Genomic DNA, 24,122 nt, shown 5'->3' with positions numbered 1-24,122 from the left:
TTCCAGGGGTCCATGAGGTCAACACTCTTCTCGTAATTTTCCTGAAACCCATACATGTTTTTAACATTCTGCACTGCACTCATAAAACATTGCAAACATATTCTTAAAAAACCTACTTGCAGAACCATTTAATACTGAGTTGAGAGCTACCAAGAAACATCAGATTTTTCTTTCTGTACCAGCTAAGAATATAGCCTTCAATCCCCCCTTGTCAGTCACACCTGAATAAATAACAGCAGCAAAGAACGTGAGGCGCTAGGATACTTTCAAAGCAGTTCGGCAGATGCCCAGTTTAACAGGCAGATGGTCTGAAGGTCATGCTATTTATTCAATCTTCAAAAATATTTTGGATTTTATGCCTGGATTTAGTCACAACTAAAGCTGCCTTACTTAAATCCCCTCCCAAACTGCTGGCATGAAGGTGCAGTTTGGATCGTGTCCAGCCCTGACAAGGGGCGACATTGCAGGGACACGCCCACATTTGTGTCGTGATGTAGGTGAGTGTCTACCCCAGCCCTCAGGAACAGCCACGCGGATACTGGCAGAGCATCACGCAGCCTTGGGGACCTAGAAAAACTTGTTTTCCTGCTAAAATCCAGAGGGCTTTTTCACTCCTGACCATAAAATTTTATAAGTGATTTTATTGCTGTGGCTGCCGGGAAGTGTGGGGCCAAATTTACAACTCACCTTCCTTTTGTTAATAAAGTATATATCATACATTATGATATATAAATATAAAGCATACATTTATATGTAACATTATATATAATATAGTATATATTATTAGTGTTATAAAATCATTACATATACTATATACATTATCTGATATGTAATATATAACATAAAGCATTATTATATCTATTGCACTGGCTTCCCTGGTAGCTCAGCTGGTTAAAGAATCCGCCTGCAATGCAGAAAACCCCAGTTTGATTCCTGGGTTGGGAAGATCCCCTGGAGAAGGGAATGGCAACCCACTCCAGTATTCTTGCCTGGAGAATTCCATGGAGAGAAGAGCCTGGCGGGCTACACTCCATAGAGTCGCAAAGAGTCGGACAGGACTGAGCAACTAACACTTTCAGTTTCATGTATTATATAATGTTATATAATACATATATAAAGAGAGAGAGAGCGGAGTCTCTGCTCTATACTAACCCACTAACCTTCCTCTTGGTCCCACAGTCAGAGCTACATTTTACTGAAGCTTGATACACAGTACTGGACGTAAGCCACTTCACTGTTTCAGAGATGCGGGAAAATAAGAGTAGAAAATGAATCAGGCAGAGAAACAGAAAAGAGGAGGCTTTCCAGGTAGACAGAATAACAAGTGCAAACACTTGGAGATGGGACCACACCTGCCTTACTCTGGGACCAGAAAAAGGTCTGGCCTGACTGCCCTCAGGATGGCAGAGGCAGCCTGGAGCCCACAGTGCTGACTCTGCCTGGCACGCCCTGACGCCAGACATCTGCACGGCTCACGCCTGTTCGTTCAGATCTCTGTTCAAATAGTACCTCACCCAGGAGAGTCCCTCCTGGGCCAGTTCACCCAAAACCCTTCACACTTACACACGTGCATGTACACACACACACACACACACACACACACACACACAGACTGCTCTAACCACTTCCTCTCCCTTTATCCCACTTTATTTCCCTTCATGGTGCTTATGAACATCTGATATGTATTTGCTTATATGTTTATTAACTTCTCCCTCAATAGACTAGAAGCTCTAGCAAGCAGGTTTTTTTAATGCGATTTTGCCATTCCGGCAACTACAACAGTACTCGATAAATACTGACTAAATGACTAGGAAGGTGGTTTACCACTACATTGAAAAAGACCTACTAAGCCATAAGAAATTTACCATTAATGGGTACTAGGTAAGAGTTTAAGCAACGTTTTATTATAATCAAACTTCCCTTTTATAATGACAGCTTTGGCAGAGGAGTAGTAGAGAATGGACCAGATAGGAAATCTATGACAAAAAAGTCCAAATGCTAAATCCTAAAGGTTAAGTGAAGGTTAGGAAAAAACAGCAACAGAAGTGAGAAGGAAGGAAAGAACTCACAACAGAGACAAGCAGTAGAGAAAAAAAGACAGTAGCATGTATCATAATGGGTTTCCCCAGGGGCTCAGTCAGTAAAGAATCCACCTGCAATGCAGAGGACCCCAGTTCGATCCCTGGGTCAGGAAGATCCTCTGGAGACGGAAATGGCAACCCACTCCAGTGTTCTTGCCTGGGAAATCCCACTGACAGAGAAGCCTGGTGTGGTCCATTGGATCGCAAGAGTTGGACTCCGACTTAATGAAGGCTCTATATAAATATTGTAATCGTTAAATCAGGCATGAAACACGTTGCTTGAAGGCCTGGGTGATCTTGTGTAAATTACTTATATAATCCTTGGTTTCCTTGTTTCTAAAATGGGGATAATATTGGCATCTACCTACTTAGTTTTATTATGGGGATTAAGTGAAATAACCTATGCAAATACACAATTGGCCAAACACAGTGACTGCTAACTGGGCTCCATGAGGAAAGGGGCTGCGTCTGCTTTATACACTAGTGTTTCCTAGGCCCAAGCACTCACCCTAGCCAAAGGAGCCACTGAACGCATATCCGCCAAGAGGAAATGAATTAATGAAGACGATTAGCAAGACAAAAAAATAATAACTCAGTTAACTACAAAGCAAATTCTTCCTATAAAAATAATGGAGCTAAATTTGCCCAGGGAGTGGGGAGACTGTATTTAATCTATTTATGAAAATACTGAGGCTGAGATGGTTACAGGACCCACCACAGTTAAGTGTCTAGTAGGCAAAGGAACTGTGGTCCGGATCACACAGCAAAGCACAGGCTGGAGATAGACAAGCCTGGATGCCAAAGCCTAACCTAACAGAGGAGATCAACAACGGAAGAGCAAAGAGAGTTAGCACCCTGGGAAAACGCACACAGGGACAGAGATTGAGAGGCAGTCAAAAGCTAGTAAGAAAGAGAAAAGGAGTGAAACCTTGAAAGCAAACAGGGAAGATGTGGGGGGGGGGGGGGGGGGAATGCTCAACAGGGTCAAAATTGCAAGAAATGCAGTTAGAGTGAAAACTAAAAAGAGACTGCTGGAGGTTAGCAATTAGATCACCTTTGCAAAAGATATTTTCATGAAGTGGCTGGGGCAAAAGCCAGATCATGGGGACAGAGGAGGAGTTGAGAAAGGGGACGACAGGGAAAGCGTAGAGAAATCAGTTCCGGAAAAAGCAGACTGGGCTGCAGACGCACCTAAAAGCCTACCTGGCCACGTATCTCCACTACCAGCTGCGAGAGGTCATTTGTTTTTAATAAAGTATACTTTCCCCATGACATTTGTAACATATCTTACTCTAGGAGCAAGGTTAGTCCTCATGAACATCATGCAGTGAGCCCATCGACACGGCTCCTGCAGTATGAGTTTTCAGATATCCAAAGGGCCCTTTGTGGTGGCAAAGATAGTTCTGGATATTACAAAATAATGATCTGTAAAAATATAATACTTTTATCAAGTCTTTTAAAGAGCCAAAAAGGACCATGGTCTATATAACCTACTGATTCAGAGGCTGCTTAAAATATTTAAAAGGCACATGTATCAGGAATAACTGAGGATTTTATACCAGTTTTTAAAAATAAGTACACTAATCAGGGATACAAGAGCACCCTGCGTATTTCCTTAATCCTCCTCATGACCCTGAGAGGTAGGAATCACTAACCCCACTTGGCAGATGAGAAATCCAAAGTTCGGAGAGATGAAGTGTGTCAGTCATAGTACGCTAACTGCTGCAGCGGATAATACCCAGATCTTAGGGGCTCAACACAGTGAAGGTCCACAGCCCTTCTGAGTCACAGTCCAATGTGGTCAGTGAGCTTGGGGGCAGGAACACAGAGGCTGTGCTCTCTGAGTCAGGGATCCAAGCTCTTTCCACCACAAATCTACATCTGCAAGGAACAACGCGAGCAGAGGCCCACGGATGGCTTTAGAGGCCACAGTGACAAGCATCACTCCCACTCCACCGGCTGAAACTCGGTGACACAGCCCCACCTTTCTGCACACGAAACGGAGCCTCACAGATGGCCAGGAAAGACGGGGAGACCCAGAGACTGACGGGCACAGCATTCTCTGCCACAGGAAGTAACATCGAAGGGACTCTTGTGGAGGCCCAGTTGTTAAGACTTCACCTTCCAATGCAGGGGCTGCGGGTTCGATCCCCGATTGGCGAACCAGGATCCCACATACCTTGCAGCCAAAAAAACCAAAGCCTAACACAGAAGCAATACTGCAGTTAATTCACTAACGACTTTAAAAATGGTCCGCATTTAAAAAGAAAAAAACCAATACACTATACTAACACATATATATGGACTTTAGAAAGATGATAACGATAACCCTGTATGCGAGACAGCAAAAGAGGCACAGATGTATAGAACAGTCTTTTTGACTCTCTGGGAGAGGGAGAGGGCGGGATGATTTGGGAGAATGGCCTTGAAACATGTACAATATCATATAAGAAACGAATCGCCAGTCTAGGTTCGATGCAGGATACAGGATGCTTGGGGCTGGTGCACTGGGATGACCCAGAGGGATGGTATGGGGAGGGAAGTGGGAGGGGGGTTCAGGAGTGGGAACTTATGTACACCCGCGGCAGATTCATGTTGATGTATGGCAAAACCAATACAGTATTGGAAAGTAAAAAAATAAAAATTTAAAAAAAAAACATGTAAAAAATAAATAAATAAATAAATAAAAATAGTATATGGAAGAGTTGAGACACAAACCCGACACTACTTGAGGGTCCCAAGGAAACTTGCTCTCCAGTTGAGCTTTCCCTTTCATTTCATTAAATCCATCACTAAGTTTAGCATTTCTCCAAATAACCATGATAATGGACGATTACAGTATGTATTCCTTTTTTTTTTCCACCTATCTTTTGCTGTCTGTCCGGCAACTCCCTTTTACAAATCGATGGTTTTAGTCTTCTGAGGGGCATACACATGAACACAAAATCTGGGGAGCCCTCTGAAGCCCATCCAGACTACAGAACGCACGTGTGTGCTGTGTGCACGTTCAGGCGTGTCAGACACTGAGATCCCATGGACTGCAGCCTGCCAGGCTCTTCTGTCCACAGGGTTCTCCAGGCAAGAATCCTGGAAAGAGTCGTCATTTCCTACTTCTGGGGATCTTCCCGACCTAGGGACTGAACCCAAATCTCTTGCATCTCCTGCATTAACAGGCAGCTTCTTCACCACAAACGCCACCCTACGGGACACATGAGCCCAAGTCAAAGGACTCTCCACTGCGTTACTGTTGACGTCTGGCTTTCTTGCCATCCCCCTACCCCACTTCAGCCCACCCCGCTGACCCCCTCCTTGTTGTAGCTTCTGTCTCTCAGTCACTGTACCCTGTTCCTTCTGTCTAGGCTGTCTTCCCCCAAGAGGAAGGCTCATTCCCTCAAGGTCAGCGTTTCGATGTCACCTTCTCAGGAAGACCTTCCTCTTCCTACCCTACCCACGCTCCCATTCATGTTTTTCCCCTCTTTAGCACATCTCACCTTCTAACACGTTATGCATTTTACATACTTATAAGTTTCGAAGTTCTCCCAGGGTTAAAATGTGAGCTCCATGAGGGCAGAGATCTTTGTCGACCTTGATTCTGTTTACTGCTCTATTGCTGGCATCTATGACAGTGCTTGGACACCATATGCATCTTCTGGAATAAATCACTTTCAAGCTGGTTTTAGAAAAGGCAGAGGGACCAGAGATCAAATTGCCAACATCCTCTGGATCATCGAAAAAGCAAGAGAGTTCCAGAAAAACATCTATTTCTGCTTTATTGACTATGCCAAAGCCTTTGACTGTGTGGATCACAATAAACTGTGGAAAATTCTGAAAGAGATGGGAATACCAGACCACCTGACCTGCCTCTTGAGAAACCTATATGCAGGTCAGGAAGCAACAGTTAGAACTGGACATGGAACAACAGACTGGTTCCAAATCGGAAAAGGAGTACGTCAAGGCTGTATATTGTCACCCTGCTTATTTAACTTATATGCAGAGTACATCATGAGAAACGCTAGGCTGGAAGAAGCACAAGCTGGAATCAAGATTGCCAGGATAAATATCAATAACCTCAGATATGCAGATGATACCACCCTTATGGCAGAAAGTAAAGAGGAACTAAAGAACCTCTTGATGAAAGTGCAAGAGGAGAGTGAAAAAGTTGGCTTAAAGCTCAACATTCAGAAAACGAAGATCATGGCATCTGGTCCCATCACTTCATGGGAAATAGATGGGGAAACAGTGGAAACAGTGTCAGACTTTTATTTTGGGGGGCTCCAAAATCACTGCAGATGGTGACTGCAGCCATGAAATTAAAAGACGCTTACTCCTTGGAAGAAAAGTTATGACCAACCTAGACAGCATATTGAAAAGCAGAGACATTACTTTGCCAACAAAGGTGGGTCTAGTCAAGGCTATGGTTTTTCCAGTGGTCACGTATGGATGTGAGAGTTGGACTGTGAAGAAAGCTGAGTGCAGAAGAATTGATGCTTTTGAACTGTGGTGTTGGAGAAGACTCTTGAGAGTCCCTTGGACTGCAAGGAGATCTAACCAGTCCATTCTGAAGGAGATCAGCCCTGGGATTTCTTTGGAAGGAATGATGCTAAAGCTGAAACTCCAGTACTTTGGCCACCTCATGCGAAGAGCTGACTCATTGGAAAAGACTCTGATGCTGGGAGGGATTGGGGGCAGGAGGAGAAGGGGACGACAGAGGATGAGATGGCTGGATGGCATCACTGACTCAATGGATGTGAGTCTGAGTGAACTCCGGGAGTCGGTGATGGACAGGGAGGCCTGGCGTGCTGCAATTCATGGGGTCGCAAAGAGTCAGACACGACTGAGCGACTGAACTGAACTGAACTGAACTGAACTGAACATTTATTTACTTTTGGCTGTGTCCAGCCTCAGTTGCTATGCACGGGCTTCTCTCTAGTTGAGGCACGTAGGCTCAGTTACCCCATGGCATGCAGGGTCTTAGTTCCCAGACTAGGAATAGAACCCTCATCCCCTGCCTTGGGAGGCAGATTCTTAACCACTAGACCACTAAGGAAGTCCCTTTTTGAATGAACTGAGGGACAACAAGAGTAAAAAAGAGAAAGGGCACATAGGCAGATGGCTGCTGTTGAAAATGTTCTCTTTCTAGTTCATAGGGGTTTATTTTAACACCATGCTCCACAAACCGGAGACAGTATATATTCATTCATATATATATATATATAAAGTAACATGATTTTAAAGTACTATATTCAGTTCAGTCGCTCAGTCATCTCCAACTCTTTGCAACCCTATGAAATGCAGCACGCCGGCCTCCCTGTCCATCACCAACTCCCAGAGTTCACTCAAACTCATGTCCATCGAGTCAGTGATGCCATCCAGTCATCTCATCCTCTGTCGTCCCCTTCTCCTCCTGCCCCCAATCCCTCCCAGCATCAGGGTCTTTTCCAATGAGTCAACTCTTCGAATGAAGTGGCCAAAATATTGGAGTTTCAGCTTCAGTATCAGTCCCTCCAATGAACACCCAGGACTGACCTCCTTTAGGATGGACTGGTTGGATCTCCTTGCAGTCCAAGGGACTCTCAAGAGTCTTCTCCAACACCACAGTTCACAAGCATCAATTCTTCAGCACTCAGCTTTCTTCACAGTCCAACTCTCACATCCATACATGACCAGTGGAAAAACCACAGCCTTGACTAGATGGACCTTTGTTGGCAAAGTAATATCTCTGCTTTTCAATATGCTATCTAGGTTGGTCATAACTTTCCTTCCAAGGATTAAGTGTCTTTTAATTTCATGGCTGCAATCACCATCACAATAAATTGTATTCGTGTATTTTCCTCAACAGGCCAAATGGAAAAGTACTTGATATAATTCTTATTAGCACTATAGCGTGACCTTTTAAAACCAGCAATCTTATCTTACAAAAATGAAACTAACAGTTTTCTTTGAAAATCCATTGAAGCATTAGATACCTATAAGCATTTCTTATAAATGAGTCCTTCTAAAGCCATTTTCAAAGTGATTCTGAGATTTGGCTAATGGTAATTAAAATTAATAGAAATTTCAGCTGAAATATTTTATTCCAGAAGTCATTTTTCAAACACACACTGTTCAGCATCTCACTAAAAACACGAGTTTTGAATGCAAAAAGGCATTAGGAAACCTAAAACATTGGTCAGAGATACATTCAGATTAAACAGATGAATAAAGGGCGAGGCAGGAAGGGAGAGGGTAACATAGGGGAGGGGAGGCAGGAGAGGTGAGCAGACACCCACATATTGGGTTGGCCAAGAAATTCGTTAGGGTTTTTCCATAACACTGTACAGAAAAACCCTAACGAACTTCTTCGCCAACCCAACACACCCATACTTGTACACTATAGAAGTCAAGTTTCAAATCCAAGAAGCTTACCGGACTTAAAAGAAGACACTTGGAAGCCATCCACTATTTCCAAGTTCTGCTTTTGAGTTCCAGTCCTACCATTTACTTAGAAGATATTCCAACCTGCTGCTCTCAGTTTTTTCATTTGTAAAATTCAGATAGTTTTACGCAACTGTTTGATGAGATCATGTATATATTATAAAACTGCTCTATAAACAAACACTAAGGAGAAAGGTATTTTTACATTTCTGACATGAATGTCCCAAGCTTACGAGCTGGACACAACTTTGTGACTGAACAACAAATATTAATTACAATCTGGTGTTTAGACAAAGTCCTGGTATTCAGCCTGCACAGTGAGAAGATTAGAGATGCTTGCTCCACACAGGATACAGTTAATCATATTTCCTTGGTATAAAACAAGAGGCTTAGGTAACTAATAAGGACCTACCATACAGCACAGGAAACTCTACTCAGTACTGTGCAGTGATCTACATGGAAAAAGAATCTTAAAAAGAGTGGATGTACACATATGTACAACTGATTCATTCTGCTGCATTTTTTTATATTCCAATAAAAATTAAAAAAAAAAAAAACAAGAGGCTAACAAGTCTTCCAAATATCCTTCTAATAAAAAGTGGGGTGGGAGGAATATTGTCATTTATGTTACTTTGAAAAAAATAAGTGACAATCTATTGATAAAACAGAAACAATGTATATTGCATCTTAAATTAAGGTTATTATCAACAATGGATATTGACCTTTTAAGCCACTTAACCAAATCAAAAACACAAACGTGTTTCAAATAACTAAATAGTCACAGGAAAAAACCACTCCATACCCAACAAGATCAAATTAATTTGTCAAGGGAAAACATAGTGGACTAACATGTTTCGGGTCTTTTTCAAAGGTCTATTTTTAGACATAAACCAAACGCTCTTTAATTAAAACCTTTGCCTATAAACATATTTCCTGAGCAAGTAGAGCCTAACAAATCCAATATGAGTGAAACCCTGTACCCTGGAAACAGAAAGGAGCCCCGAGTCATTTACAATGAAAGTTTCATATAACCTTTCATCACTCCCACCACAACAGCAAACATGCAGCCTTAAAGTGAAAGCTTTCTAAATTTAGATACCTTCAAATAATGCATCATAAGTTGTATGTAAAGGTTGAATAAATTATTTAAGTCTCATCTTTAATAATGGGATATCATGTTTCACTTGTAATCAAAATGGAAAGAAAGTTGTTATACCATATATTACTGTACCAAGACTCAGAGTTTCCAATCTATATTTAGTTCACATTAAAATGGAAGCAAAGACGCAAACCAAGCTAAAAATAAAATGTTCTACAAAGATGAGATTTTTAAATGGATTGAGATCTAGCTTTATTTGGTCCCTTCAACGCTGGTTGCATTTCGTAGCACCTTAACTTCGCAATGCTATGTAAGCCATTTTCCATTACCTAGAAAAGTAATCAGAAACTAAAGCCCACAAGAAAATCCATGGGCCATATACTTCCAGCACCTGATTGTACACAGCCCACAAGTTAAGAAGGTTTTTACATGTTTAAATGGCTTTTTAAAAAAAAAGAATATTTGTTAAGACATGAAAATGTTATGAACTCAAATGTTAACATCCTTAAACTTTTACCGGAAGAGATGGTTAGATAGCATCACCGACTCAACAAACATGAAATTGAGCGAACTACAGGAGATGGTGGACCACGGAACGTGGCATGCTGCAAGCCATGGGTGTGCAGAGTTGGACACAATTTACTGACTGAACAACAACATACATATAGACATATACCACATGACAGCCACTTATAGGAATATTCAAGTACTGCCTTATAGATGCTTTTGCACTACAGCAGTAGAGTTGAGTAATTCTGACAGTCTATGGCCCACAAAGCTTTGAATATTTACTACCTGACCCTTTATAGAAAAAGTTAGCTGACTTCTGCCTAGATGAATGTTAATTACTCTTATAATTCAAGATATCTTCCTGCTCATCACCTATCAAAATGTAAATATTCCTACTTGCTTTTCACATCATAGTGAGTTTCTGAACAATAAACTTGTTAATATTGCTTTATTTATTACCAATCTGCTGGCCTTGTTTCTGTTTCCCATACTATTTGGATCATCACCTAATTCAATGTTTCCACGTAGAACTGTGGCTAAGTCTTAAACAGTATTTTCTAATTTATTCTGTTTCTGTTTCAAATACTGGATATGAACGAGCAGAACCTACTAACAGGCTGCCGTCTACAATCTGAAAAACATTGAGCAAGTCCTCCCTAATCTACTCTACAGAAGGTTTATGGTAAAAGATAATGTTTAATTGCACAAATTGTATCTCATAAAGCAATGAAAAATACAAATCAATATTTCCATATTGATCATGCCTTACCTTATGCTAAGGTTTATTTATACATCCCTCAAGTTAAAGTAAAACCAGGTTTTAACTGAATAATATGGTGGTTATTCTTTTAACGGGCAGAAAGAGATGCCCTAATACAGGTATAGTGTTGCAAAGTTCAGAATATCTTTCCAGTGTTTAGGAATGTTTAGAAACTCATTTATGGACATTAAAATTAACTAAGACATATAAATGTGGAAAAAATAAGTGGGAGCATAATAAAGCAAACTTTAGGAAGCATTTTTGACACATGAAGCTTCATGACCTTAGCCAAGATGAGTCAAAAAGTCTTTGAGTTGGTTCCTATTTGTTTTTACCATTTGGCTTATGACAGTTGAACAATTCTAGTCTATAATCCTGACCAAGTTTCCTCCAGCCATTCACTGCAAAATGAAAGACCACAGTATTGATGGGCCAACAAAAAGCAAACCAAGTGACCTTCACACTCATGTTCAAAATTAAGCTGTTCTGAGTTTAGTGCTGTTCCAGAATGCCTCACTCCCAATAAACACCTGTGAAATTCTCTACAACAATAAAATCTAAATGCAGAATCAATCTAAACGCAGAATTCTCCTTGAGGCAAGATGAAGAATTTAGGGATAATAGTCAAGGGTAGAGAGAAAGGAAGAGATCTGATGAGTTACAGCTCCCTTTAGTTTCCCCAATCAGCAGTACTTAAACCTCTGTATACAAGTGATTTATTTCCTTTGAGGAAATCGAGGCAGCCATAAAATTATCTAGTGTTTAGCACTGGGTAGCTAGAGGAGACTACCTGAAATCCTATTTAGCTGATAGTTGGAGAATCACTGTGTGTATGTGTTAGCCACTCAGTCATGCCCAACTCTTTGCAACCCCAGACTGTAGCCCACCAGGCTCCTCTGTCCATGGGATTCTCCAGGCAAGAATAATGGAGTGGGCAGCCATTCCCTTCTTCACGGTATCTTCCCGACCCAGGGATTGAACCCAGGTCTCCTGCACTGCAGGCGGATTCTCTACCATCTGAGATACCATAGAAAGAAAAAAGGTGAAAAACAGAGAATGAGAAAAGTAGGAGAGAGATAGCAAGGACAAAGAAACAGAAGGAAAAAAATGGGAAATGAAAAGAGGAACAAAGACCACACAATACAGGACTGAGGAGGATACTAAGACATACATGTGGATTTTATTAGACCACGCTAATTCAAAAAGCATGCCGGTCTTATTTATTCTTTACTTAAGAAGTGTATAGTGTCCACTGCAAAAAAGCTGAGATTGGTGTTGTCTTCAAATAGCCCATATTTCCTTTCATAGAGAGCCGGTTAATTAAGTGATGACATAACATGCTAGATTAAACCATATGAGATCTCCCATATGGGATCATTTTTTCCCAGCTCTATAGAGGTCTAACTGACAAGTAAAATTGTACATATACTTAAAGTACTTAGTGTGATGATTATTTGATAGACATATATATTGTAGAATGATTCCCACAATTAAGTTTATTAATATATCCATTACCTCACAGCTACCACGTGTGTACCTGTGTGTGTGCTGAGAATACTTTGCTATCCTCTTAGCAAATTTCAGATACATGATACAGTTTTAGTAACTACAGTCACAATTCTGTACATTAAATCCCCAGAAGATATTCCTCTTAGAGTTGAAAGCATGTACTTCTCCCCATTTTCCCCACCTCCCAGCCTTACTCTCTACCATTCTGCGTACTCTCTACCGGTGCTGACAGTGCAGTTTCACTGAGCTCAATCTGATATAAAGGAATACTTGGCCATCAACAGAGAGAACAAGGTATCTCTAGACAAACATTAGAGAAATGACACGTGTGTGTTAGTTGCTCAGTCATGTTTGACTCTTTGTGACCCTGTGGATGGACTGTAGCCTGCCAGGCTCCTCTGTCCATAGGATTCTCCAGACAAGAATATTGGAGGGGGTTGCCACTCCCTTCTTCAGGGGATCGTTCCAACTCAGGGATCAAACCCAAGTCTCCTGCATTGCAGGTGGATTCTTTACCATCCAAGACATCAGGGAAGCCCATGTATGTATACATATATATATTCTTTTATGTGCATAGAAATTTTCTAGAAACACACAACAAAGAAACTGTCAACAATTGCCTTTGAAACAGAGACCATGAAGTCTAGTGTGGGAAGGAGATGACTTTTCAGTGGATACCGTTCCATCACCAAGTATCCTCTCACACTGTCTGAAGGTCTTACTATATGCACACTTTACTTTTTTCAATTAAGAAAAGTCTGGACACTTTCCAAATGCCACGATTAAGGTTCTTCACTAACACTCAAATTATTTAAAATATTTACCAACGTTTACCACAAAAAAACACTTAAAATAATGTAATGACTTAAATTAGTGGTTATTTTTCACTCCAAAGCTAAACACCAATCAGCTTTATGATCCTAAGGATCTTAAAGGAAACTAAAAGAAGTAGTGCGTTTTAATGCTAATACCCATATACACGAAGCATTACATGAACACTCGTAATGTACACACACAGTCATTCAAGAAATAATGTTCAACTCATCTTCTCAATTCACTCTGCTGTAGGCTCTCTGTGCACAAGTGCTTTCCAAAGAGTGTATATTAACATACAAAAACATACGTACGCATGTGGATATAGGCATGCAAACTATGTGTTCATGTGCCACGTATACCATTCCAGACTGCTATACACTATAATGAAGATGCTATTAGTAACCACAACCTGTCAGATCTAATGATCCCTTGGTTTATCTTCAGGATGTATGAGCTCCTGCTGTCTAATAAATGACTAAGCCTTGGGCTAGTCCCAGGGCCTCCTCCTCCAGGCTCTCCCACCTCACACACCTGTGCAAGGGATCAATGGAGTGTCCATCCTTTTCCAAAGATCTTTTCCCTCAACTTTTATCTGGATCATAACTGAAGCCTGGAAACCAACAGTTGAATTTAGCGGTGCTCCTTCCCCCCACTGCTCTGCCTTCATCCCTGAGAATCAGAGATGTAACTGCTGAAATTTGTGGCAGATATGAACAGTCTGGACTGGGGGATGGGGCGGGTAAGGAGGCCAAGGATCAGCAGTTACAGCCAATTTAGGCCCTGATCACTTGTGTCCATCCATGTATGATAATGTTGATAATGTTGATGAACCTGTATGCACTTGCATTAAGCAAGTATGAAAAACACAACTTCTAAAATACAATACATTTTCGGTAATTTAAGGAACATTTCATTTAATGATCATTAATTATCCCTAATCATGGCAAAACATTAGTGTTAAATATTTTTTTTAGAAAGTTAAATGGGAAACCAACAATAAATATGCTTCTTGAATTGACTCTCAGTCTTGATATATATGCTTTTCCCCAAAGCACAGAAAATATCAAATTTAAACAGTATAATTGTAGCTATTATCATCAGTTCAAGTATCTTTCAAATTTTAGTGGTACTCCCAACAAATTTTTTATTTCACTCAGTTCAAATTAGAAATCTCTCTAAATTTTCTTCTAAACAGTATAAATTTATTGATCAATTTTGATGTAAGTAAACATGGAATGTTAACCATTTCAGATGAAAATGTAAAAATGCCACTTTACCTGTCATTTTGCTGATTATCAACACAGTTTTGAGAACTTTTTAAATTAAGATTTTAAATGTTAAAGGCACTCTCTGTTAGGAAAGTCCCTATTTTATTTAGCCTTAATCTTCTAAAAATACATTAAACGCCATACCCTTAATTTATCACAAATTTTATTAAGTTAGAAATGTCACTATTAAAAGCAGTTACAAGATGTGCACTTAAAAATGAAGCAGTCTTTGACTCTTCATTCAGTGAAGTTTGTTAACAGTTTTGTGTGTGCTTACACATATTTATTTTAGAAAGTAAGGAGGCAGACAAGTGCAAACATGAATCCACAGGCATATAATAAAAGTTCTATTTTCATATGTGGGTCCGTTAACCTTAGAAAACAAGTTCTCGTAAAAATAGGTATCAGAATGAATTAACTTCTGCACATTTATTTTTAAAGAGCACACAAACTTTACGATTTTATTGGTTCCCTTTTCTAATTCCTCGTTAAAATCGCCCAGTGATAACAGACTCTCAAGAGCATATTTTCTAAAATATGACCCAAATTTAGAATATATAAGTAATGTTTAAGTTGCAAGCATTTGAAATATATATATTATATAAAATCAAATTAAAACTCTCAACTTGAGCCATCACAGGTCAGTAGCATGTGCTACAGAAAGAGTAACACAGCTTGCATATCTCCATATACGACGAAGCAGTTACTTTTTAGTATTAAAAATAACCATGCGTGTGTTGATAAGATCTGAATACAGCACTTAGTGGAAACCTGGGACTCGAGGTTTGTGGTTTGTGCTGCGCAGGGTGCGAGCATCATTTACCAAAGGACAGCAAAGGGGAAGGCAGGGGTCACCTCCCCATCCTCCCCTCTGGGAGGGTCAGGCAGCGACAGGCTGCTGCCCTCGGGAAGAGAAGGTGGCGAAGGTCACAGCTGCTCTGGCTGGCCTGCCTGCACTTTTCTCCTGTGCAAGGTCTCCGCAACCACTGCTCGGCAGGTAGGACCGAAAATAAAAAAACACTCCTTTTTGGATCCCTGAGTGGTAACTCTAAACAGCGTTTCGGCTTCTTCCCACGCTGCTTGGCTCCCCGTCTCCACCTCTGGCTGCCTGGCTCCCCGGGAGCCCACCCTGAAGGCCCCCGCGTTGGGACCGGGAACAGCTCCCGCGGGCCCCACCCCCGGCCCCGGCTCCGCCCTCACCTCTGCGCCCCACGCCCCTGGGCTCAGGCCCCGCCCCCGATCCCAGGCCCCTCCCTGAGCTCAGGCCCCGCCCCCGGGCTTAGGCCCCGCTCTCACCTCTGCTCCCGGCCCCCGAGCCCAGGCCCCATCCCCGGACCCCGCCCCCGCCCTCACCTCTGCTCCCCACGATCCCCGGCTCAGGCTCCGCCCCCAGGCCCAGACCCCGCCCCCACATCGGCTCCCCTTGCTCCCGGGTCCAGGCCCCGCCCCCACCCCGGCCCAGGCCCAGCCCTCACCTCTGCTCCCGGGATCCGCCAGCGCGCTCCCCGCGCGCGGGCGCCCGCCGTCCCCTTCCCCGGCTGCCTCCTCCCGCCTTCCCCGTTGCTCTCGGCCCGCCTCACCTTGGTGCGGATCTGCCCCGAAGTGGACACTTTGCGGATCAGCTTCTGGGGTCCCTCCTGCTCCGCTTCGCTGTCTGACGAGTCGTCTCCGGGCCCCGCCGGGACAGTGGCGGGGGTGACCGCGGCGCCTGCCGCTCCTCCCGCCGCGCCCGGGGGGTGGTGTTGGCCGCCGGCCCCGGCCATCCTGTCCGACTCCTGCGGGAACACAGCCCCGCCCGGCGGGGGCGGCGGTCAGGGGCCGCGCTCCGCTCGAGCGGGGCCGGGAGCCCCGCGCCGCCGCCGCCATCTTCACCCCCCAGCCGCCCGCGCAGGGGAGGGGTCGCCCGGGAGCCCCCTGGACCCCGCGCCCGGCTCCGGCAAGAGCAGCGGCCGTGGCGGGGCGCTGGGGGCGCGGAGCCAGGCCCGCCTGGGACCCCAGAGCGCCCGGCCCGAAATACCACCCGCGCGGGTAGCGGTGATGGGAGCGACGGACGGGTCAGAACTACGTCCCATGTCCCACGTCCCCGAGGGTATGGGGTCCCCAGGGTGGGCCGCGCAGGGCGAGCGAGGTGCGAAATCTCCGCACCCACATTCCCGGAGGCCCAGCTGGCGGCGATGCTTCCTCCCTCCCTCGGTTCCCGGGCAACCGTGGCAGGAACGGCCCCGGGAGCAGAAAGGGAACCTGGCTTCCTGCCGGCTCCCCTGGGTGCTCCCCCCACCCTCCCGAACTCAGGATCTCTGCAGAGACACTCGGGCCTCGCGGCACAGTCCCCGAGAGTACAAGTCCCCTGCGGCCCCGCGACGGACGGGCGCTGCCCCTTGGTGGGTCTCCGGATCCCCCAGCCCCTCTGTGATGAAGCGTACCTCTCCCGCCTCCGCCCGGAGGTCCGGGTCCCGTCCGCTCTCCCGACCGTGGCCTTCAGTTTCTGACCCACCCCCACCCCCATCCGGCGCACACGGAAGAGAAGAGCATTTTCCGGGAGGCTCCACTCGGCTCGGAGAACTTTTTCGTTCGGAAAGAGCGATCCCTTGGGCTAACAGGAAACTGGCAAGGGCGTGGAGAGCGCGCAGAAACCAGCGAGTTACACGCAGCCCGAGACGACGGCGGGCAAGAAAAAGGTCTGAGCTCAAGCGCGAACCGGGGGGACTGCCTAGAAGAAAACAAAGCGCCGGAGCCGTGCGAACGCCGGAGCCCGAGCACGAAAACACTGGAAGGTCCTGGGAGAGAGCCACTCCCTAACCCGGACTAGAGCGGGAGGAAATGGGATCAACAGGCGGCAGCCACCGCTCACAGCTCGTCCCCTGCGAGCTGGTGGAGCGGACGCTTGGGAAACAGCAGTCTCGCCTTGCCATGTGCACGCCTGCTGTGGGAGGGCTTCGGGGAGAAGAGACTCAAGTGACAGGTTCCTCTTGTGATCCACAGAGAATTCCACGCTGCTGTTAAGCTGTGTGTTTAAGTAGGGCAAAAAGTCCCTGCCACACCATGGAGTCTCTTCACGCTTCAGGAGAGCATCCAGTCTCTTTAGTGTGTTCGCGCCCTTCAAACTCATTCTAATTTTTTTTCAGTTGACATGACCTTTAAGGGTCCTCCAGACTAAGAGAGGAGGTGTTTTGCTTTGGGGTTTTTGGGTTTTTTGCCTTTTTCAAGTTTAAATCTTACTGTCAATAATTTGATGCTGTAGAACTAACAGTTCTAAGAGATTTTCAGAAACAATATACAATCCCTGTACCACTGTCTAGCCACTAGGTAGATTAAATTGATTGAAATGTAAAATGTGACGGTTAGTTCAAATGTGCAAAGACAGGAGATTGTGGCCAGGTATTACTAACTGATAAAGGCCACTTCTTTGGGCTGTTGTCTTCTTTAGGAAGAGAAAGTAGTTGGGCAGAATAAACTTTAAGAACACTTAAGGCTCCATAAAAATGCAAGTCTGTATCTACAGAGAACATACCTCTGAGAAGGGAATTCTTTTAAAAGGAAAAAGGAAAAAAAAAAACTGGCCTTTATTCTAACCCAACTGTTTGGTCACTGACAAATCCAGTGGTCTCACAAATCCAAAGAGCACTTAAGTCAATGGCTTTTTGAAAGAATAAACCTAGTTCAGACCTTCTCTTTTAATGTAAAGAACCTGAGGCCCAAAGTCACAACCAGGACCAAAGTCAAAATCATGTGTCTTATTCTAATGTTCTATTCACAATACCACAACACACAACAAAAGTTGGTTTCTCCATTATCATGTTTCTATTCACATTTAGGTTTAAAGTTTTATATAAGTAATGTTTTCCAAAATCCAGGCAGAGAGTGAAACAGAAGGGCAAGGTCCATTGTTTTATGTCCATGCCTATTCTGTGATCTTAAGAAGAGGACTGAATACAGTTCTCACTCTCATTCAAACATTGATCACTTACAAATACTAGATAAAAAAGAAAATATATATATATATAGCTTCATGTGCAAAAGCTGGGCTATTAATACCTCAAAGTAAAGGTATTCATTACTTCATGAAAAATTAACCTCACCGTTACCCCTGCTCTTTAAAGACTCTTGTAACAAGTTCTAAAATTTGGTTGTGACTCTGAAAGTATAGCCAGTCTTCACCGGCCAATGTTAACTCATTGATGCCTGGTCTGCATTTTCCCTAGCACATACTTAGAGTGAAATACTGTGTAAGCAAGTGAAGGAATGTCGCACCACTTCCCACAAAAGGTAGCTCACAAAAGATACTCTTTTCTCCAGTCATCTCTTCTGAGGAACTATAATCCCTAACTTAACGTAGCTGACCCACTGGCATCTTCTCAGGTCTTATCTGTAAATTAGAAATTGCCAGAAGGGATGTTCAATCTGTACACTGTATACCTGCAATGCACTTCAGTTCCCCTAAAAATATAACAGCAATGTCAAGAGCTCAATGTGTACAACCATTTTAATGTAGCTCAAAGTAGCAACTAAAATTTCAAATATGTGGCATATTACATTATTTCTTTAATTTATAAGATTTCCTTGAACTGTTCTCCTTACTTGGTGTTTTCAGATATTCAAATAATTTCTTAGATGCATCTTACATATTTATTATTATTACTTTGAAATCTTTGTTTTGAACATAATGTATCACAAACAATTATAAGCTTGAACATAAGCCACACAGACACTGCATTCAGAAAGAAGTGGAAATAGAAGCTATCACTAAATTACCTTTAGGTGTCTACTTAAAAGGGCTTTCCACCCCATTAAAAAAAAAAAAAAAAAAACTATTATACTAAAGATAAGTTACAGCCAGTTCTCATTCTGATACCAACCTTATAAATATTACCTATAGAGATATTTTGAATTATATTCTTATTGATCATACTTATAACAAAAGAGGTTTAATATCCATTTGTAGCTTTTATTGATTAAATCCCATATGTTCTATGGTTTTATGTTAAATATTATGTCATAAACTTGAAGTCTACATTAGATTCTGAAGAACCTAAGTACATAGGCACTTTAAAAACATGTTCTAAGACTCACATTCCTAATCAATGGGAGCCATGCAAAGAACACTGCAGGTTGAACAGGTACAGACCTGCTTTCATGCAAACTTTAAAACACCTTCCATAATACACTACCTATTCCTATGGTTTCTCCAGTGGTCATGTATGGATGTGAGAGTTGGACTATAAAGAAAGCTGAGAGCTGAAGAACTGATGCTTTTGAACTGTGGTGTTGAAAAAGACTCTTGAGAGTCCCTTGGACTGCAAGGAAATCCAACCAGTCCATCCTAAAGGAGATCAGTCCTGAATATTCACTGGAAGGACTGATGATGAAGCTGAAATTCCAATATTTTGGCCACCTGATGCGAAGAGCTGACTCATTGGAAAAGACCCTGATGCTGGGAAAGATTGCGGGCAGGAAGAAAAGGGGACAACACAGGATGAGATGGTTGGATGGTATCACCGACTCGATGGACATGGGTTTGGGTGGACTCTGAGAATTGGTGATTGACAGGGAGGCCTGGCGTGCTGCAGTTCATGGGGTCGCAAAAAGTCGGACACAACTGAGCGACTGAACTGAACTGATTCCATGTTTAGAATGTAACACTGAAAGCTTCATTAAAATTCCCTTGTTATCTCAGCGAAGAGGATTTTGAAATGACAGTAATCATGATGTCAACTCCATGTACGTATGCCCATCCCTGCACCTAAGGCGCACACCTTCGGTCATCTAGACTTCCTACATAAATATAAAGCCTCACTTATGTGTTGGCCATTTTTCCTTTGAAACTCTTCTCTCCCTAATTTTTTAGTGGTTCTGAATAGCTTCATCAGAGCCAACTAGGTAACAATCATTCAGAAATAAACATAAATTTTTATAAGTAAAGGGTACTCTAGCATCCCAGTACTGTTCAAGAACTACTCTGTAAATACCCTCATACTCTGCTAAGTTCTGGCAAGAATTCTGTTTTCTTTCCCACAGGCTATCATCTACAAGGACTACTTGGCTAAATATCTTCCTGAACCCACCTATTCTCACCACCGAAATATTTTTTAATTAATTGGAAATTTAGGTAATGCCTCTGTTTCCACCGATTTGATTACATTCTAAAGCCAGCATTAAAGGAAATACACAGACACCTGAATGCTAACATTTATCTTCTTGCAGGCCCAGTGCCCTCGATGGGGTAATGATAAGGTTAACAGTTTATTTAAATTCCCTCCCTTAATTAAATAACTTCATTTCATCTCCAAGTACAAAGACCATCCTGATGGCCAGCAGCTGCCTCACTGCTCCAAGCATGAGTACATTTCAAGCTAGACGGGCTATTCTCTTTACTATTACTCAGCATCGTTTCCCAACATTAAGTTAACTCTTCTGTCTGAATGGTTCCAGGTAGAATCATATCACGTTTTGGGACTCGGCAAAAAAGACCAGAGAAAGTATATCCTCACATATATGCTGTTATTTACAGTAAGAAACAATGCGACAGGATCTGTGTGCTGGGAATATTGCCTGTTCGTTCCTGAATATTCCTTTTCATAAATGTAACAGTGTATTTTTACGGTAAAGAAGTACTAAAGTAGCCTGTATTGGAATTCAGAAAAAAAGAGATGTTAAATGACAGCAAAGTGGAATCCCGGTCAAAGCAGATCTTTTAACCCAAGGTCTTTGAGGGTCAACAGAATGGGCTATGGGAACTCTGATTCCCTTGAAATTTTATTAAATTTTTATATGTATGTTGCATGGCTACATCTTGGGGAGGAAGACAGTCCATAGCTTTGATTAGATTCGTAAGGGATCACTGATCCAAGAAAAGTTTTTGCAGGGAAATCTGTCCTTCAACATAGATTAAGCTGACATTTCCCCAGTTAGCGCCCCACGTCTGAAATAACTGACATTTACATGCATTATTTCCCCTACTTTACCCTGTCATTTTTCTTGTCCACACCACTTTTCAGTAATTTGGATAACTTATCTTTTTTAAGAAATTAAGTGAGAGTCCCCTTTATTAGTTCTGAGACTTCATGTCAGACATGGACAGCCACAGGGTTTCAAATAAAATCACTTTGTCCAATGGATCATTTTATGCCACATACACGAGATTTCTGATGATTTTCTTCTTTGAACTCTTTTCTTTTTACTCTAAAATAGTAAAATGTATGAAACAAGACATTCTGTCTACTTAAGAATGAAGGCTCTGTGATGATTTAAGGATTTGTGTCTGTGCAGTCAACTGCTACATTCAACAGTCCTGGAACATAGTAGGTGCTGGATAAAAGACCTGTTGAGTTAATAAAAAGGCCTGCAGTGTTTAAAGAAAATAAACCTCATTTTTTAAAGGCGAGTTCTGCAGACTGGAAAAAGTGTCACAATTCACTCACGTATTTCTGTTTGGGCTCTAGTTTTAAAGGCTAATAAATGTACATTTTCATTTTTGTCACTTGAAGTAAAGCAAAAATAAAAGTTCTGCTGCCAAAGTAGCTGTGGCATCAGCATCCTACAGTAAAATAAATACATACAACCAGGCATTTTTCACTGTGATTGGTGTTGACTCCAGGTCTGCAAGTTCATGAAGGACTTCCCAGGTAGGAAAGTTTAAAAGTAAAGAAGTTACAAAAACAGGTCACTAAATTTAGTTTTCAGGGATCTTTGACTTAAACTCCAAAACCAAACTGTATTTTGAATTTCAAGGATATTTTAATCCTCAGTAATACACACAACAGACGAAATATGAGCAGACGGGCAAGCTAATAACGTGTTCAACTTTATGAAAGCAAAGACAGCTGCAGATACAGACTAGTCAGGGTTGAAGGACACTCCCGAAAGGTCGGGAAACAGAAGGCAGAGAAACTTGGGCAAAGGAGCCGGTAGGGTACACATTGGAAAAGAAAAACCAAACCTGGCACCTGACCTAGAAGCTCTCAACAGGCAGGGGGCCAGCCTGAGCCGATAATGCGGGAGTCCCTGGGAACACGGTGAACAGAACACCGGTGAGGCTTTTCAGAGGCTCAAGAATATCAACCAGGACGGAGTACCAAACATCGAGGCAGGGCGCAGAGAGCCAAAATTCGATGCCAGGGGAAAAAGGCAGCCCACACAGGATTACAGAGCTCTGAGTGAGACGGGGATTTCGGGGTAGAAACACTGGAGGGTGGTGAGGTGGCTCTGACTCTCTGCGTTGCAAGAAAGAAGTTGAAAGAGTTTGAGAGAACGGCTGCGAAGAGCCCCCCTCTCCCCTGGGCTCCTGCTCGTTACCGTCGCACATACCAGGCACATGTACAGGCTATCGGGTCCCTAAAATCACCCAACCTCCGCGTTTTATGGGCGGCGAAAAACTTAGGCGAAATCAAGGTCAGCTTCCCGCTTCCCCCCCTGGCAAGCCCCCTTGACCCTCGCCCGGGGCTTTAGCGGCGAGCCCGAGTCGGAGGCGTGGTTCCGGGCTTCAAGCCGCGATGCGCCCGGCCAGCGCGGGTCCCCGGGAACCAGCGCGCCCAGGTGATGGGCCAGGGCGCGGTCTCGGGCCGAGGGGAGCGCGGGTCTCCTCCGAGCCCTGCCCGCCGACCCGCGGTCTGGATTTCTCCTTTCCTCCTCCCTACCCACCCTCTACGCTCTAAAATCAAGTCCAAAAAAAAAAAAAAGTTGAGAAGTCGATGAAGCACGGAAATCAAACGGTGCTTCGAGGGCCGTGATCCGCGCGGGTCGCCGGCAGCCCCCCTCGGGGAAAGCCTCGGCGGGCCGGACAAAGGGGCTCCGGGCGGCGCGCGAGGAGGAGCCGGGGCGGCGGAGGAAGCGCGGCCCCGGCTGGGAAGCAGCTGGGGACCTCATCCCGGGCCATTTCCTGAACGGAACCCGGCTCGGGCGGGAGGGAGGGGACGCGACAGAGAAGAAGCGGGAGGGGGCGGGCGCGGGCGCGGTACCCACCGGTTCCTCCCAGGTCGGGCTGCGGGCGCCCGGCGCGGGGCGCACGTGCCGCGGCTCCATCGCGCTGGCCCGCGCCCGCCGGCCGCCCGCGGAGTGCGGACCCGGGCCCCCCGCCGCCGCCGCGGCCGCTGGATGCGCCTCCCTCGCCGCGGTGCTCGCGGCCGCCGCCGCCGCCCGGCTCCCAGCCACCGGCCCTCCCGCCGTCTCCGGCTTCCGCCGCGCTGCGCTCTCCCGCCCCCGCGCCGGGCCCTCCGTCCACCTCCTCCTCCTCCGCGGTCCAGCGCCGCGCGATCCGCTCCCCGCCGCCGCCGCCGCCGCCGCCTCCCGCAGCCGCGGAGCCCGCCCCCCGCGCCTTCCTCCGCCCCCGGCTCCCTCCCCTTTTCCTCCCCGCTCCCCGCCCCGCCTCCTCCCCGTCGCCCCCTCCTCCCGGCGGGCGGCCCGGGGCGCACGTGACACCCCCCGGCCGGCCTTATAAGGCACGGAACCGAAAGCGCCCGCCGGTTGGTGAGGGGCGCCGGGCGGCCGCGGGGACGCGAGCAGCTTCCCCCGCGGGACCGGGCGCCGAGCCTCCGCCGCGCGCGCGCGCGGGGAGAGAGGGGAGCGGTGGGGAAAGCCCGGCGCGGCCGGCCGATGAGCTGGCGATGGGAGCAGCAGCGACCGCGCGTCCCCGGAGCCGCCTCTAGCGCCCCTGTCCCCGCGTATTCCTC

General features: G+C 44.7%; 1 protein-coding gene across 1 annotated transcript in view; it reads right to left on the bottom strand.

Moving 5' to 3' along the window:
* The window catches only part of DGKH (diacylglycerol kinase eta), a 200,385-nt gene extending 176,910 nt beyond the window's left edge, over positions 1-23,475 (bottom strand). The window contains exons 1-2 of the mRNA XM_052650123.1: positions 23,416-23,475; positions 16,038-16,232 (exon numbers count right to left, since the gene is read on the bottom strand). Coding sequence (XP_052506083.1) covers positions 16,038-16,232; positions 23,416-23,475 — 255 coding nt within the window. The remainder of the gene's footprint in view (positions 1-16,037; positions 16,233-23,415) is intronic.
* Between the last annotated feature and the right edge of the window lie 647 nt (positions 23,476-24,122).

This window comes from Budorcas taxicolor, chromosome 12, assembly GCF_023091745.1.
Source record: "Budorcas taxicolor isolate Tak-1 chromosome 12, Takin1.1, whole genome shotgun sequence".
Classification (NCBI taxonomy): domain Eukaryota; kingdom Metazoa; phylum Chordata; class Mammalia; order Artiodactyla; family Bovidae; genus Budorcas; species Budorcas taxicolor.
This window is presented reverse-complemented; position numbering and strand designations above follow the sequence as displayed.